This window comes from Phalaenopsis equestris, unplaced genomic scaffold (genome assembly GCF_001263595.1).
Source record: "Phalaenopsis equestris unplaced genomic scaffold, ASM126359v1 Scaffold000803, whole genome shotgun sequence".
Classification (NCBI taxonomy): Eukaryota; Viridiplantae; Streptophyta; class Magnoliopsida; order Asparagales; family Orchidaceae; genus Phalaenopsis; species Phalaenopsis equestris.
In genome coordinates this window covers 723,679-739,998 of record NW_018165243.1, presented here as the reverse complement: position 1 = coordinate 739,998, position 16,320 = coordinate 723,679, and the positions used below count along the sequence as shown (strand labels likewise).

The following is a 16,320-nucleotide window of genomic DNA, read 5'->3' as shown; positions in this document are numbered from 1 at the left end:
AGAGAGAGAGAGAGAGAGAGAGAGAGAGAGAGAGAGATTTAACTTTTGGAGTTAATGTCGATTGGTTAAAAAAAAAATGCCTTATGGTTTTTATACAATAAAAGAATATCATTGAGAGTCCTAAAATTAAATTTTATAAAACCCCAATTAGGTTGACGGTATTATATTCATTAAGTTTAATGATTTATAGAAGCCAGTAATATTTAAATTGCGCATGTTTGAAACTTGAAATGAGTATTACAAATGGATGTGCGGTAAAATATGGTAGGATAGATTAAAGTATGATTATATTAGATTGGAGGGACATTTATCGAAGATAAGATGAATGAAAATAAATTTGGGTGATGTTGAAATGTTTAATTAAGGGTAGAAAATGCAGTAATTGGAGGCGAGTTGATAAAATTAGTATCAAAGGATTTGGGAACACAGAGAGATAGGTCTAAGATAACATTGATAAATTTTGTTCAAAATGATATGTGAAGATTGAGTTTAACACCTTAGGTAACATTGAGTACAAATGAATTGAAAATGATGAGTCATAAAATTTAGCCTCAAATAGTTGTGATAAGGTAAATGATTATGAGGTTTGGCATGCATATTATTTGAAAGTTTTTACTTTTTTGCGGAAGCACCTACTAGGAGGTAACATTATAAGCATACAAAGTGATATTAAGAGATAAAGTACCATAAAATAGCACGAAATTGAAGTTGTTGGCTAAAATCATTGGCTACATTCCATGAGAGAGCAAAGAGAGGATTTTATCTATTATAGAGAAGCCACATATGTGCATAAATAAGCGTCCACAAGAAAACATTTTTCACGAAACTTAAATTCTTCCAATCTCTGCAAAGAAGTCCCAAATATTTATGACAAATAAAAGGTAAAAAAAAATTAAATGACAATCAAAGATGATTTAATTTGTACCAATAATTAACCCTGTAAAATTTCCTTAAAAGAGTATCTTCTCACACGTAGATGGAATCATTATAACATTTTGATGCCATTTCACTTGTATTACGTCAAATAGCTCTCTGCAATGATACAAATGTATTTATTCTTCTTTTTTTCTCTCATTCCCTTAGTTATTTTTCCATGTCTTTGTTAGCAACTATAATAGTCACTTCTCATATTCACCTAAAAAGTAGTCACTAATTGCCACTTGAATATTTGAAATTCCCATCTAAGCAATCCAATATAAGCCCATATCACAAAATGTCATCATATTTTTAATATATTTATAGAAGTTTCAGAATATTATTTCAAATCAAATTTAGGTTCAATTTTTTACTTGAAACTATTAAAACAATCGAATTTCTTTGTTACAATATTTTTCAAAAATAACAATTTTCTCTGGTTATATTTTTCTTAAAAACTTACAAAAAAGTTTGGTTCATGTTTATCCTTACAAAATTATTAATTTGTTAAACAATATAACAAAACTCCCTTATTAACTTAATATTGTGACAATTAAAATTATTTTTTCTTCAAACCAAAACCTCTGAGAGTCTTTTAGGGATATGCACCATGCAATCTTAATATGATCCTATATGACCCTTGAGCTTAAATCTTGCAAGAGATCTCTGAAGCATATCTATTCATACCGAAGATAATTCACTAATATTAAAATACACTTATCATTAGATTTTGTACCCTTGAAATGGTTGTTGCCTCCCTCTTAACACTGCATTCATAGGGTTGAGTATGAAGATAAATTGTGTAAAGTGACATTGATCATTCTAATTATCATCAATGATCGGCTCCTTAATCTATGCGTTATGTTGTTCTGGAATCTCACTTCCTGCTAACAATTTAACCTATTGTTTTTTTCTCAAAATCATGGTGTTTCAACATAGATGTTGATTAAATTGATACAAATGCATGTTTAGTCACACCATGCAACCCACAAAGTCCTCTAACTTTTTTCACTTTCATAAAATTCAATATACCTCTACAAATTTTTGGAATATTGTCATTTCTGGAGCGTGGATTATACTTCATAAGAGCAGTCAAAGGTATTATATTCTGCAGCATGCTTGACTTTGATCAAGTGGTAGTCATACCATCATAGATTCTCAACCTTAGATTTATGTGTATGCCATTTATTTTCTTTATGAACATAATTATTAATATGACTCAAGTAAAAAGTTTTTTTTGTGAGGACACTTGTAGAACTAACCAACTAAATCACAATCCATTAGTTTTACATCTCTCTAATATTGCTCGACGAGTATCATCTAAAATTTGACATGCTATTTCCTCTTTAATTTTTTCACTATTTATCTTAATATGCTATTTTTTGCATTAAAAATGTGAATCGTTTTTTGTACTTGCCACAAACTCTTTTGCCATAGTTAGAGGTATAGTCTTCTTAAGGGGTCCCTCTTAAGCAATCATTTTTTAGCAACCTTTTAATCTCATATGCTATAAAGCTTAGGAATTTAAAAAGAGATGAATTTTGAACATCCTCTAAGCAAATGATAGTTCTACCATTGTGATGGGTTAAAAAGGTGTATGCAAATGCATGTGTCATGAACATAATATATGATGTGTTTAGTATTTTTTTTATTATAAATTAACTACTAATTTAATAATACCTTAATTTTTATTTAACAACTTCAAAAGATTGTAAGTGCTAGGGCATCCCCCGGAAGCAACATGTTGTATGACCTGAATACAATGAAAAATGTGCAAGGGTCGTCGGGTGTAGTGTCAAATAAGCAAGGGTTCCCACATTACAGACGGATGAGGGTAAAAAAGTTAGTATATGAAACTGATCAAACTAAAATTAGAATAATATCTAGGAATATAGGTACTCTCAATGGTAAATTAATGGAATTAGTTGATATTATGATTCATAGAAAGATTAATATCTTATGTATTAAAAAAACTAAATGGTTGGAAGAAAAGGCTAAAGAGATTGATAACTTAGGCTTTAAACTTTGGTATTCTGGTAAGAGTCACACTAGAAATGGTGTAGGTGCAATTATGGATAAGAGTTTGAGATAATGTTGTAAAAATTAATAGAATTAATGATAAAATTATAGCCCTTAAGATTATTATTGATATTAAGATTTTTAATTTTATGAGTACTTATGCTCCTCAAGTAGGTCTAGATATAGGGACTAAAATTAAATTCTGGAATGACTTAGAAGACTTAATACAAATGATACCTCTTGAAGAAAATTTTTATTTGAGGAAATTTAAATGAACATGTCGGTGGAGTGGTGGAAGGTTTCAGAAATATTTATGGTGATTACGGTTTTGGAGTGACTAATGAAGAAGGTAGAGCCTTTTTAAATTTTGCTTTAGCGTGTAATTTTGTTATTACTAATACTTTATTCAAGAAAAGATATGAACATCTTTTACTCATAAAAAGGGTTCTAATAAAACATAAATTGATTATTTTCTTATGAGAAGAAGAGATCGTTGAGATTGTAAAGATTGTAAGATCATTCCAAGTGAGAATTTAAGTACCCAACATCTATTATTAGTTCTAGATTTTAAGATTAAGAGTTGTAAAATAAAGAATGTCATGACTCATTATCGTAGAATTAGATTGAGGAGCATAAACGACATAAATAAAATTATTTTTATGAGTAAAATTTAAGATTTTAAAATTTGGGATGTTCTTGAAGAAATAAATGTTATGTGGGATGAAGTAGCAAACACTACTAAACAAATAACAAAAGATGTACTTGGAGAATCAAAAGAAAATATAAAATGTTTCTATAAATAAAAATAGTTAGATGTGCAAGAAAAGATAAAATATAAGAAGTTATGTTATAAAAGTTGGTTTAAATGTAAAAGCTTAGAGAACTTGGAAAAATAAAAACTGAGAAAAATATCAAACAACTGAGAAAAATATCAAACGGCTCGCAAGGAATTTAAAAGAACAATTTGTGAAAATTTTGCTTTTAGTGATATTTATGATAGATTAGATACTAAGGAGGGTGAAAAATATATGTATAAATTAGTCAAACAAAATGAAAATAAAAGTAAACGTTTAACCCAAGTAAAGTGTATTAAAGATGAAAATCAAAAAGTGTTTTTATAGAAAAAGATATTCAATATAGGTGGGAGAGTTATTTTGATAAACTTTTCAATGAAAATACGATCGACTTTAGTGATCTTAATATCGTTAATAATAATAAAATGTTTTATTTTTACCATCGCATTAGTAAAAAAGAAGTTGACGAGACTTTAAAGAAAACCAAGGGTGGAAAGACTGTAGGATTTGATGATATCACAATTGAAGTGTGGAAATATTTAGGAGAATTGGGAGTTTCTTGGTTTACTAAACTCTTTTTACTAAACTCTTTAATATCTAAACTCTTTAATATTATTTTAAAAACTAAAAAAATGTCTGAGGAGTGGAGGAAGAGTATTTTGGTCCCCATTTTTATGAATAAAGAGGATGAAGAAGAGTGCAAATTATGGAGGAATTAAGTTGATGTCTCATACTTTAAAATTGTGAGTGAGGGTAATTGAACGTAGGTAAAGACGTATTACAAATATTTCTCATAATCAATTTGGATTCATGCAGGGCAGGTCTACAATGGAAGTTATACATTTATTGAGAGGTTTGATGGAGAAGTTCAGAGATAATAAGGAGGATCTACATTTGATTTTTATTGATTTAAAAAAAAGCTTACGATAAGGTTCCAAGAGATGTCCTTTGGAAAATTCTTGAGAAGAAATTTGTTGATATGACTTATATTCAAGTCATTAAAGATATGTATGCTGGAGCTGTTACTTGTGTTCGAACTGAAGGAAGATTGACCAAATATTTTTCTATTTCTGTTGGATTACATCAAGGATCGGCTTTAAGCCCATATCTTTTTGCTTTAGTTATGGATGGTTTTACTAGACATTTACAAGAGGATGTACCTTGATGTATGCTTTTTGCTGATGATATACTTCTCGTGGATAAGACGAGAGGAAAAAACCCAGGAAAACTTGAATTATGGAGGTCTACATCGGAGTCTAAAGGCCTTCATTTGAGTAAAACTAAAACTGAATACATGGAATGTAATTTTAGTAGTAGTAGCTCTAGTGACAAAAGTGTAACTTTGGGTGATCAAATTATTAGAAGGTGTGAACTATTTAGATATCTCGGGTCTGTTGTTCAAAGCGATGGTGATATAGATGGGGATGTTAATAGTAGAATTCAAGTTGGTTGGTTGAAATGGAGGAAGCTTCGGGTCTTTTGTGTGATAGAAAAGTACCTGCAATGCTCTATAAGAGTGTGGTGAGACCTGCAATGCTCTATGGCGTGGAATGTTGGCCTTTAAAAGAGAAGCATAATACTAAGTTAAGTGTTGCCGAGATGAGAATGATTAGGTGGATGAGTGGCTTTACACTTAGAGACAAAATGCGAAATGAATATATCCGTGATAGGGTTGGTGTAGCTCTCTGCAAATTATCAGATTGTTAGGATAATCAGCAAATAAGCGGATTATAAATAGGATCCGATTAGGAGAGTAGATGATTTAGATTCTACTTATGTTAAGAAAAGCAGAGGTAGACTTAGGAAGACTCGGGCTTATTGTATAAAAAATGATCTTAATTTACTAGAACTAAATGAAAATATGACACTAAATAGGACGCAATGGAGAAAAAGATTCATGATGTAGTGGGCCATGTAGTGGGATTAAGGCTTTGTTGTTCTTGTTGTTGTTGTAACTTCTAAAGATTATAAAACAAAAAAAAATACTAAATAAATATTTGATCAAACAAATCTTAATTAATAGGACTTGATTCTATATGCAAAATGAGATAGCATTTTGGATTTATGATTCATTTAATTCGATTTCCTGGAATTTTTATATTGAATTTTAGAAATAAATAAACTTGTCAATAAAAAATAAAAAATTTTCTTAGTCTCGGTCGATAATTAAAACAATAATCAATCTTTCTAGTCAGATGCATGTCAATATTAATTAGTGAGATGATTTCATTCATATTTTTTTTATATTACAAATTTTTAAGTAAAATATATTTATTTACTAAAATATTTGTCAAAATTTTTCTGTCTGTTCATCTACAACTCTGCCTATATCAACAGATCACTCTAGGTTTGAAATTTGTATGTGACAAATGAAGTTCGGAGAAAAAACTAAACAAATATGTTACATTTAACGCATTCATCTTTCAAAATTCACAGGAATAATAAAGAATTATCATAAACCCAGAGTTTTACAAATTTAGTTCATGCTTTTACTAGAGAAATTACAATGATAGGATACAAATATTTCAACTTTGTAAGAAAAAGCATAAAAGTGCTCCCAGGAAGGAAGGATGAAATTTTCTTCATTAACTTCTGTTCTTTCAATGTGATCTCCTAGTTCTTTTCTATGCTCTCTAAACTCACAAAACAAGTCTAAATCACTAATACACTCCCTAGAGCCCCCTATTACAGTCATCATGGACTGCACTCAAGTAAATTCCACATTTACTCCAATAACTTCCTCAACTTGTTCAAAAACTGCTTTAGAACTGAATTTGTATGTTGTCTCGCCATAGAGCTAAATCATCTAACGTTGAGGCGATGCTTGCAGTGATGCAATGCTAAACTTCAGCACCGAGGCGCTTAACTCTTTGCATTTTTAGGCTGATTTATGCTTCTTCTGTTGCTGATGCAGTTTGAAATGTGGCGCTGAACACTCGAGTTTTTGATCAATTTCTTCACATCTCTAGCCTCATAGTGCAAATCAGATAGCACCGAAGTATCATCTCTAGTGCCGTAGTGTTAAGTGGTCTGCTTGGTCCGCGCCCAAGCATGTGCTTTCCATTTTGCTAACTATTTTATGCTCTGGATGGCGTGGCGCCGCTAGTTATGGCATTTCAACACTATCTTGTTTTTTTAAAAATTCTTTTTGTTTTTTTTCCTATGAAATTTTCTACCCTAAGACATTGTAATAAATCATAAAATGATAGATTTTTGCTTAATACATATATTTATTTTTTACTTATTTCACTCATTTACTCAACTCATGTAATATAGTATCATACATTATGCTGCTATGAATGTTTTCATAAGAGGGACAAAAAGAATAGTAGAAACAATGCTTGATTTTCATAATCAATTTCCATATCAATATTTTTCAAATCCTTAATAATGAAATTAAACATATTAATTTGTGATTTATTGGGTGTGTCTATATATAGAATAAACATATTTTCAGTTATAGTTTAAATTTTTAATGAGGCCTTTGATCATGTACAGAGATTCTAACCTGAGCTATAACTCCTCTTCGTTTCTATAAGACCTATGGCAGATCTTGTTCACCAAGGGTTGATAGATTATTGAGAAAGCTTTTTTATCCATCTCTACTTTATCCTATTCAATAAATAGCATGAGGCATATCCAAGATCCCATTAGGGTTTGCAGAAGCCGCTACTCATGTTGAATACCTTGCAGCTTGGCTTATAAAAGTCCAAAATTTTCTGAATCATCGAAATAGTCAATTTCATACTCTTTGGCTATTGTTTTTCACATATACTTTGATGCCAATTGTCAAAGAAAACACCTTTGCATGTGGGGCCATCCAATATGAGTGATTATGATACAACAACAACAAACCTTTATCCCACTAAGTGGGGTCGGCTACATGAATAATTTTTCTCCGTTGCATCTTTATTGAGTTTCATATTTTCATTTAGTTCTAATAAATTAAGATCATATTCTATACAATATGCTCCAATCTTTTTTGGTCTACCTCCGCCTTTCTTAACATAATTTGAATCTAAAACATCTATTCTCCTAATCGAACAAAAGGGAGGTGTGCAACACGAGAACTTCCAGGAAGTTTCCCATCCTAGTACTACTCTCACCCAAGCAAGCTTAAATGTAGAGTGAATATGATGAACAAACAAAATAATAACAAAGAGATTATGGGCAATATGATGCATAAAATTTGCATGATTTGTCTAAAACAATAACCTATGTCCACAAGAGATGAGAGATGATTTAATCCACCATAGAGAAGTCATATCAATATTCAAATATGTGTACAATAAAATACTTTTCGTTAAACCAGTACATGAAAGTTATATTTAAACTTAAAATATGTTGCTTTTTGTTTCTTCAATCATTTTAAAGCACAATAATATCGAACTTATTTAGCTCTTTGGCGATATTTTTTAATCCTTGCTTTAATTTATTAAATTTATTAAAACCCAAATCATTATACGATAATGATAAATATTTTCTTTAAATATAGATTTTTTTTAATTTTAGTTCAAGTTGCTGTAGGTACTAGAATTAACTAGGCATGTTGAATTGTACTAGCTGATTATAACAAATAAAGGAAAAATGTGTTGAGAATTGAACCAATCTAACACAGGGTACCAACCAACAAATGGAGATCTGAAACAGGGAAGAGAACACATCCCATTATTTTAAGATCATCAAAAGCACGATTACAGGCAGACATTAAAAATGGAAATATCTAATAAAAAACTATAAAAGTAAAATCACTCTTACTAATTATAAATTTACTCATCATAACCAACATATTTTGAGGTGATGATGAACATTTATTTTGAGATTTGAATCTCATACTGTAATCTCAAGTTCATTATGATTTTTTTTAAGGTTTTATACCATCATTTTCATGCGTTGACCAGTACAAGTATAACTATAACATGGATTTGATTTTATTTCCACTGATATTGCAGAAAGGTTACTTATTTGTAATCTGGTTTTTAGCTTGATGAGTCACATGGTCATCGTAATGAATGCATATATCTAGACTAGACTATGCTAAGCCATTACATGTCTTTTTTTTTTTAAAATAATTATTACCTAGTTACTTGTTGCTCTGATTTACTATTATTAAATTAATAATTTTCATATTTGAAAATTAGTGTTTAAAAACTCGTTGTTTTAAGGGGATGATTTCTTCTTCAACGATAAATTTCTATGCTACTAGTGACGGTGCTGAAGTCTAGGTCTCAAAGCTTAAAATCTTGATGATAAGGATTAAGGTATAAAAAAATGTATATTCATCTTTTATTTAGGAAGAAGCATAGAAGCTATGATTTTGGCCAATCTTAATTGTATCAAATGTCAAGTTGAATCTGGTCTTTGTTTAATTGGGATATTGAAGATTATGAGCACGGTAGATGATTGCTCTAAAGGAAAATGAAAGAGAAAGAAATTTAGATGAATCAAGGATCAGGGGTGAACCTAGGTAGGGTTTAGGGAGGCAGTTTCCCCTCTCAAATTCACGTGTTTACTTATATAGGAGGGCAATTTGGTCTTTTTCCCCTTATCACTTTGCTCTTCATTGCCCTGCTCTCATGTTTGGTATAGACGGTAGTTTGTCCACCCTCAAAAAAGTGGTTGGTTCCGCCCCTGTGAAGGATCTAAGATAGATTGTTATCTTGAAGGACAAAAAAATGTCCTTTCATAAAATTGCAAATTGAAAAAGAAAGCCTTATTTTATTCATCATTCATTGTCCATGGTGATTTGAGTGACAAAGTGACTCTTTTTATTTGCTTATTTTCATTATAATTACTACTGTTCTTTGTAAATATTAAAAAAACCTTCTTCTGATCATTGGATAGAAGAATATTGCTTCAAATATAGTGATCCAACTATTAATAACCCTCAATTTGTTGATAATATTGTGTTATTTTGTCCTACTCTTTTTCAAGCTAATATTCTTAGGAATATATTGAGCATCTTTGAGGAAGCTTTTGGCTTGAGGGTTAACTTTTTCAAATTATATCTGATTCTTGACAACCAACGTTTCCTCAGTGCCCTTCTTACTAATGGTTTGGGATGTTCTCTAAAACTTTACCATTCAAGTGGGGTATGGTATCTCTTTAGGCTTTAAAAGTAGTTGACATACTCTTTAAAGTCCTCGTTGAAAATATTTAATTAAACTTTCTTTTGAGAGAGAAACTTCTTTTCTGAAGGGGTTGGATTGTGCTAGTGAACTATATGCTATCTTCTCTTATTCTGTACTAATTTTCTTTGGGATTCTAAACTGGATCATTATAAAATTAATCCCATTAGAAGGAAATTTGTTTTGAAAGGGGTTGATCTAGTAGTGGTTTTTATCTCGTCAACTATAAAAGTCTTTATAGACCAAAAGATAAAGGAGGTTTTGGTATTAAAGGCATATGCGGTATGAATTTATCTTTCCTTGGCAAATTGATTTTGAAGTTTTTAAAAACAGCAATCCTTACTTTACAGGCTTTATGAAAGTATTTAGAACCTCCGCCATGTCTTATGCTGCCTGAAGTCTATGAAAAGGGTTTCTAAAGTTTTTGATCAATTTTGAATGAATATCTATTAGAAAATTTATGATAGCAGAACTTTAATTTTTGAAAGGATAAATGGACGTATTGCTCATTGGTTATCCAATTTTCAGATCGCTATATTGCCAGTTATTATGGTAGTTTAGTTGCTTCTTTTCATAGTAGTGGCTATATTTGTTATTGGCTTTGAAGAAGGATCACTCATTTTCATTTAAATGATCATAATTATCTTTTTTTTAAAACTTAAAGCAATTAATTTAATCCTGACCTTGAGAATGACACTCCATATTTTGCTTCCATCATCTATCAATGTATTTTGTGTCTGGTCATTTTACCCATTCTTGAGTAATGTGGTGCTATTACACTTAAGGCTTTTGAATTTGGAAATGTATTGCTGAAAATTACAGTCCTTATCTGAATAAAATCTCTGATAAGTTTTCTTTTCTATTTTAAGTAATTGTCACTTATTACTGTATGCGATGTTTGCTTTGACAAACTAGAAGATGGCTTGTATATTCTTTGGTTGTTTTTCTATCTCAAATATTTGGAAGTGACTATAATCATTTTGGCACCCTCTTGCCTTTTTTTGCCTTTTATCTAGCTTTTATTTGGTAGACAAATAACCTCATAAAAAAAGACTTCAGAGATTGTTGAGATATCTTCTTCAGATTTTTCTTTTGTGGGATCTGTAGCAAGTAATACTAGATGCTTACAGACAAGAAGAAAGAGGTGAATTTCTTCTGGATCAACATTATCAATCTTGCTTATTTTTGGATTAATGAAACCAATGATAAGAAGTTTGATTATAATGAACAAGTATATAGAGGATAGTCATTCTACTTCTAAGGAGTTGCTCTCTTTTACCTCTTAAAATTTTCTTCTTTTGTTCTTTTGTTTTTTTATTTTGTTTTCCCAACTTTTTTGTAATTGTCATGCAAACTTTTTTTTAAATCAATGAGAAAGAATTACCTTTTTTCCATTCAAAAAGAGAGACTACCAACCCTTTTCCGCAGCTTATCCATTGAGGTGATTCCATTTGATTTGCTTTCTTTGGTACAACATCTAGGTGATATCCATGGCCAGTACAGTGATCTTTTAAGGCTTTTTGAGTATGGAGGCTTTCCTCCTGAGGCCAATTATTTATTCTTAGGTGATTATGTGGACCGGGGAAAACAGAGTTTGGAAACCATATGCCTTCTTCTTGCCTATAAAATCAAATATCCAGAGAATTTTTTTCTTCTTAGAGGAAATCATGAATGTGCATCCATAAACAGAATATATGGATTTTATGATGAATGTAAGCGCCGATTCAATGTGCGACTATGGAAGGTCTTCACCGATTGCTTCAACTGCCTTCCTGTAGCTGCTCTTATAGATGACAAGATATTTTGTATGCATGGTGGGCTTTCTCCTGATTTATCGAACTTGGATCAGATCAAGAGTATTACTCGTCCAACTGATGTTCCAGACACTGGTTTAATATGTGATCTACTCTGGTCAGACCCAGGTAGAGACATTCAAGGCTGGGGAATGAATGACAGAGGAGTTTCATACACTTTTGGTGCTGATAAAGTATCAGACTTTCTAATAAAGCATGACTTGGACCTTGTTTGTCGTGCTCATCAGGTTGGAGCCATTTTTTATATTGGCATTTTGTTTTCACTTGTTTTGATCTGTTGCTGAAGTTCTCTCCTAATTTGCAGGTCGTGGAGGATGGATATGAATTTTTTGCTGATAGACAGCTTGTAACTATATTTTCAGCCCCAAACTATTGTGGTGAATTCGATAATGCTGGTGCAATGATGAGTGTCGACGAAACTCTCATGTGCTCTTTTCAAATCCTTAAGCCTGCAGAGAAGAAATCAAAGTTTTTGATGTCAACAAAAACATGACAGTGACACATGCTACTACTATGTTTCTGCTTAAGGTTTGGTTAATTAACTTTAAAGTAATTGTTTTGTTATGTTTCATTTATTATAAACCTGTTGTTTTATTTAATAGTCTAGGTGCTGAGTATGCTTTCTTTTCAGTTTTTTGTTTAGACTTTTTTAAATTAACCATGGTATTATATACTTTACGATTGAATCTCAGAGTTCATAATACACATTATTCAGTGGCAGGGCTTTTTTATTTTTTATTTTGTGAGGGTGAACACAAATAAGTAATGTGCTGGTCAAACTATCTGGTAATATTGCGAATTCTTTATGTTTCATTTGAGGTTGAGAGTGTCAATGATTTGAAAAGTCCTTCATAATATAAATAAAATGAAACAAACTCTTGAGTAAATAAAATTTCTAGTGTTCTTATCTGATTTTTCTATTGGTAAACAGTGCGCGATTGCTTCATATAAAATATTTTAGTTTTTTTTTTAAGGTGCTCAGACTTTATTAGCTTAGATTATGCGGAGGGTAGTAAATTTTATCTATGTTTTTTAGAAAAATCTTTGTAGGACTGTTCAAATAATAAAAATCAATAAATTATCGAAGCTATAACCTATTAAACATATTTTTTCTTTTTTAAAAATTAGGATTTCATAGTTATTTTTCAGATAGACAAAATAATGCATGGAGAAAAAGATTAGCAATCTTATTTTTACATGTAACCTTAAAAGGCTGATATTATGCAAATAATTAACTACTAGAATAAGTAGAATGGACTGCTTATCTAATTGGTGAAACCATAAAACGATCAATTATTTTCTAATTTTTAAGTGATAGTAAATTAGATTAGGAAAATAGAAGTATTTAACATTAATGATGGTAAATATGACTAAACCTGATTCTGCTTGTTCATATTTTTAAATACTGTCCATTTTGGTCATTACTGGTATTCCAATATATTAATTGATTATTGCGGTTAATTGTTGTTGTTTCCAGTTGCATTGGGTCTATTATTAGGAATTACTTACGTATATCATCAACCACTAGGAAAGCTTGCTCGTGTTCGGCTCATTTATATTTCGAGCTCAAAAAGTGTGTTCGTGTTCGGCTCGTTTGCTTAACGAGCCGAACGAGTCGAACACGAGTTGTTCACAAACAAAGAGTCCTTTTAACAACCCTAATGATGTAGCCATAAGACAATAAGGGTTTGAGCAAGATTTAAAAATTATTATTTATATTACAACATCATTTGAATCTAATTTAATAATTTTTATTTTATTTTCTTAATCAATATTTCAATTAATTATAAATCTTTGTAGCCTTGTAGTCAATTAGATTTTTTTAAAATACTACTTAATATATATATATATAAACTTGATGAGTAGTATTTCGAGCCAAAACGAGCCGAACACTAACGAACACATCTTAGTTCGTGCTCGGCTCGTTAACTCATTGAACGAAATTAACGAGCCGAACACGAGTTTCTTAACGAGCCGAACAAGAGCTGTTCGCGAACAACAAGCCGTTTTGACTTCTCTATCAACCACCATGGGAGTCTTTTAGGAATTATACTTCCTGACATCTTCTATGGTGACAAAACAATCAAGCCAACTTTAACCTCAAAATTTTTACCCTCTAATTTAAACTAAAATAGGATTGACGATGGGGATGGAAAAAAAGGTGAAAATTTCTTTCGCTTTAAGAGTTGAGGAATGGGGGAGAAGGCTGATGATTGGGACACAGTATAGAGTGTTTGCATATTCAAATTAGTGTTATCCTTTTTAAAATTATTTTTTGGAATATTTGTCCTAATGTCGAATAGGTGAATTAAAATAAAGATTGGCCATTTGAAACTAATGCATATAGGAGTGTTGGAAGAGGCGTGCATCATCATTAGTCTTTACTGTTTAAGTTTTCCTTTTTTTAAATCCTTCCTCACAAATCATTTTACTCAAAAGTTGGTTTTTTTTTTTAAATAATCTCAATCTGTCTTATTGGTTTTGCTTATTTACATTTCATGCCTAACTATTTTAATTAATTCAATATTTGCTCATCCTCACAAAATATTACCATTTATCATTCCATTTGTAATTGTGACTTCATCTTAGCATCCTTAAATTTTCTATTTTTAATCGAGCTACATTTTACTCGAACTCACTACAACTTTGTTAGCTTGTCATCATAGATCTTCCAATTTTTCTTTCTAGTTTTTTTTTTCTTTATAGTTGACTTAAGTTAATTTTCCCATCGGTTAAGTTCATAGCTCCTTATCTTATTTTAGTAGACCACTCTTATTACACTCTTAACCTAATTATGTTTTCATATATTAATCCAAATTTTTAGCACATTTTTCTTAACATTCTCATTTCACTCATGCTCAGCTTGCCCATCTATATTTATTCATTACTAAAGCTTAGGTAAATAGAACACAACAATGCAAATTATAGCTATTTCGCGTAGTTATTCAAGTTTTTATTATATTCCTAAATAGTAATGTAAAGCACTTCTCTAACTTATCTACTTAGTTTAACTCTAAAAATTATATCCTTATTCATATACTCATTCTTTTGTATGGTATCTCGAAATATTTTATCACACATTGGCATCCCTTTCTCATGGTTTGATAATTTGTAATATCACAATTGCTAAAATTGCATCACTCGGCCTTTATTTTATTAATTTGAGGACTTCTTTGTTCTAAACATTTTATCCATTATTTCATAATTTAATTTAGATTAAAGGAGTTTTGGTCATTCTATCTTATTTGCAAGAAGAATTCACCAAAATACTTCAAATTTAGTTTCTTTCAGAAGCATTTTTATAACCAATGCAACATGATTGAATTTCTTTTGATTCTTGATGTTCTGGTACTATGATTGGGAACTTTGTTGTTACTAAATTGAAAATCATACTTTTAAGTATTGTAGCAATTGTTAGTTTTTCACTATGTTGGATTTCACTCCTAGTTGAGGATTCCGCCAATGTTGAGTCATGAGACATCATAGGATATCTCGAATACTTAATTGAAATCGGACAATTTCAATACTAGATGAGTAGTAGTTTAAGAAATGCTCTTAATGTGATAGTAGACCATTTAAATTTAACCTTTCAAAGGCATTTGATAATTGTTGATTGGTGCCATAATCATGCTAAAACCTTAAATGAATTGTTCGAAAAATTTAACTAACCTGAGGAAGTCATGATCTTTATGGATGTTAGTTGCCAACATGCTAATTCTTAGTGTGTCGAATTTTCTCATGGTTTATAGAGGCGCCTTCATTGGAGACAATGAAGCCCAATAAACTTGTAGAGGCCATGAAGGAATATTTTTTGTTTAGATATATAATATTTCTTAATAGAGAGATTACAAAATTAACTGTTAGTGGCGGATGCGGACATTTCTGAGTTTGGCTAAAAATTAGGTTGTTGTTGAAGCATACAAGTAGGAATTTCCTAATGAATGGACTAAAGGGATTTATTGTTTTCATAGAATTATTCGGAGCAATTATTATACCAAATAGCATAATCAATCACTTGTAAAGATTTTTCTTTATATCATAGGTTGTCTTTCTTTTGTTCTCCTCTAATGGAGATTTGGAATTATTTGCTCATCAAATCAATTTTCAAGAAGGTGACTGACTTAGCCATCATGTCTAGTATGGGATGAGTTTTTTAATATTTTTTATTTATTTTAGTATGTGATGAGTTTAGGATTAGGAAACACCTAGATTTGATGTTGATTTTGTTGGTGACATGATCATCTGCACAAATATGTCATGTGACGTTTTTCTTTAGTGTAAGAAATATGGAAAGAACACAAGGTGATAGACTATCTTGAACGAATCTCTTAGCTAAAAATTCATTTACTTGTAACTTGAGTTTGACATTTTCACCTAGATAATGATGAAGCTTTGGGAGTGAGAGTCCAAACACAAGATGTATTGAGTCAACCATAACATATGTGCTGCTGCTTAACTTTCTTTTTGGTACTAAGAACAATGCATTCACTTTTAGAGTAAGTGTTGGAAGATGGCATCATGTTTCTAGAATGTTTCGGACCTTAAGCATCCCTTACATAGCGTATTACTACAAAGTGTGTCATGTCTAATGTGTCTTCATCATTGGTTCTCATTAGGGGTGTAAACGAGCCGAACACGAGCGAGCCAAGC

General features: G+C 30.8%; 1 protein-coding gene across 2 annotated transcripts in view; it reads left to right on the top strand.

The window, feature by feature from the left end:
- Positions 1-16,320, top strand: part of LOC110031344 (serine/threonine-protein phosphatase PP1) — a 28,855-nt gene that overhangs the window by 10,253 nt on the left and 2,282 nt on the right. For both annotated transcript variants that reach the window (XM_020734505.1, XM_020734504.1), the window contains exons 2-3: positions 11,338-11,897; positions 11,975-12,198. In XM_020734505.1, coding sequence (XP_020590164.1) covers positions 11,338-11,897; positions 11,975-12,163 — 749 coding nt within the window. In that variant the 3' untranslated portion in view covers positions 12,164-12,198. The remainder of the gene's footprint in view (positions 1-11,337; positions 11,898-11,974; positions 12,199-16,320) is intronic.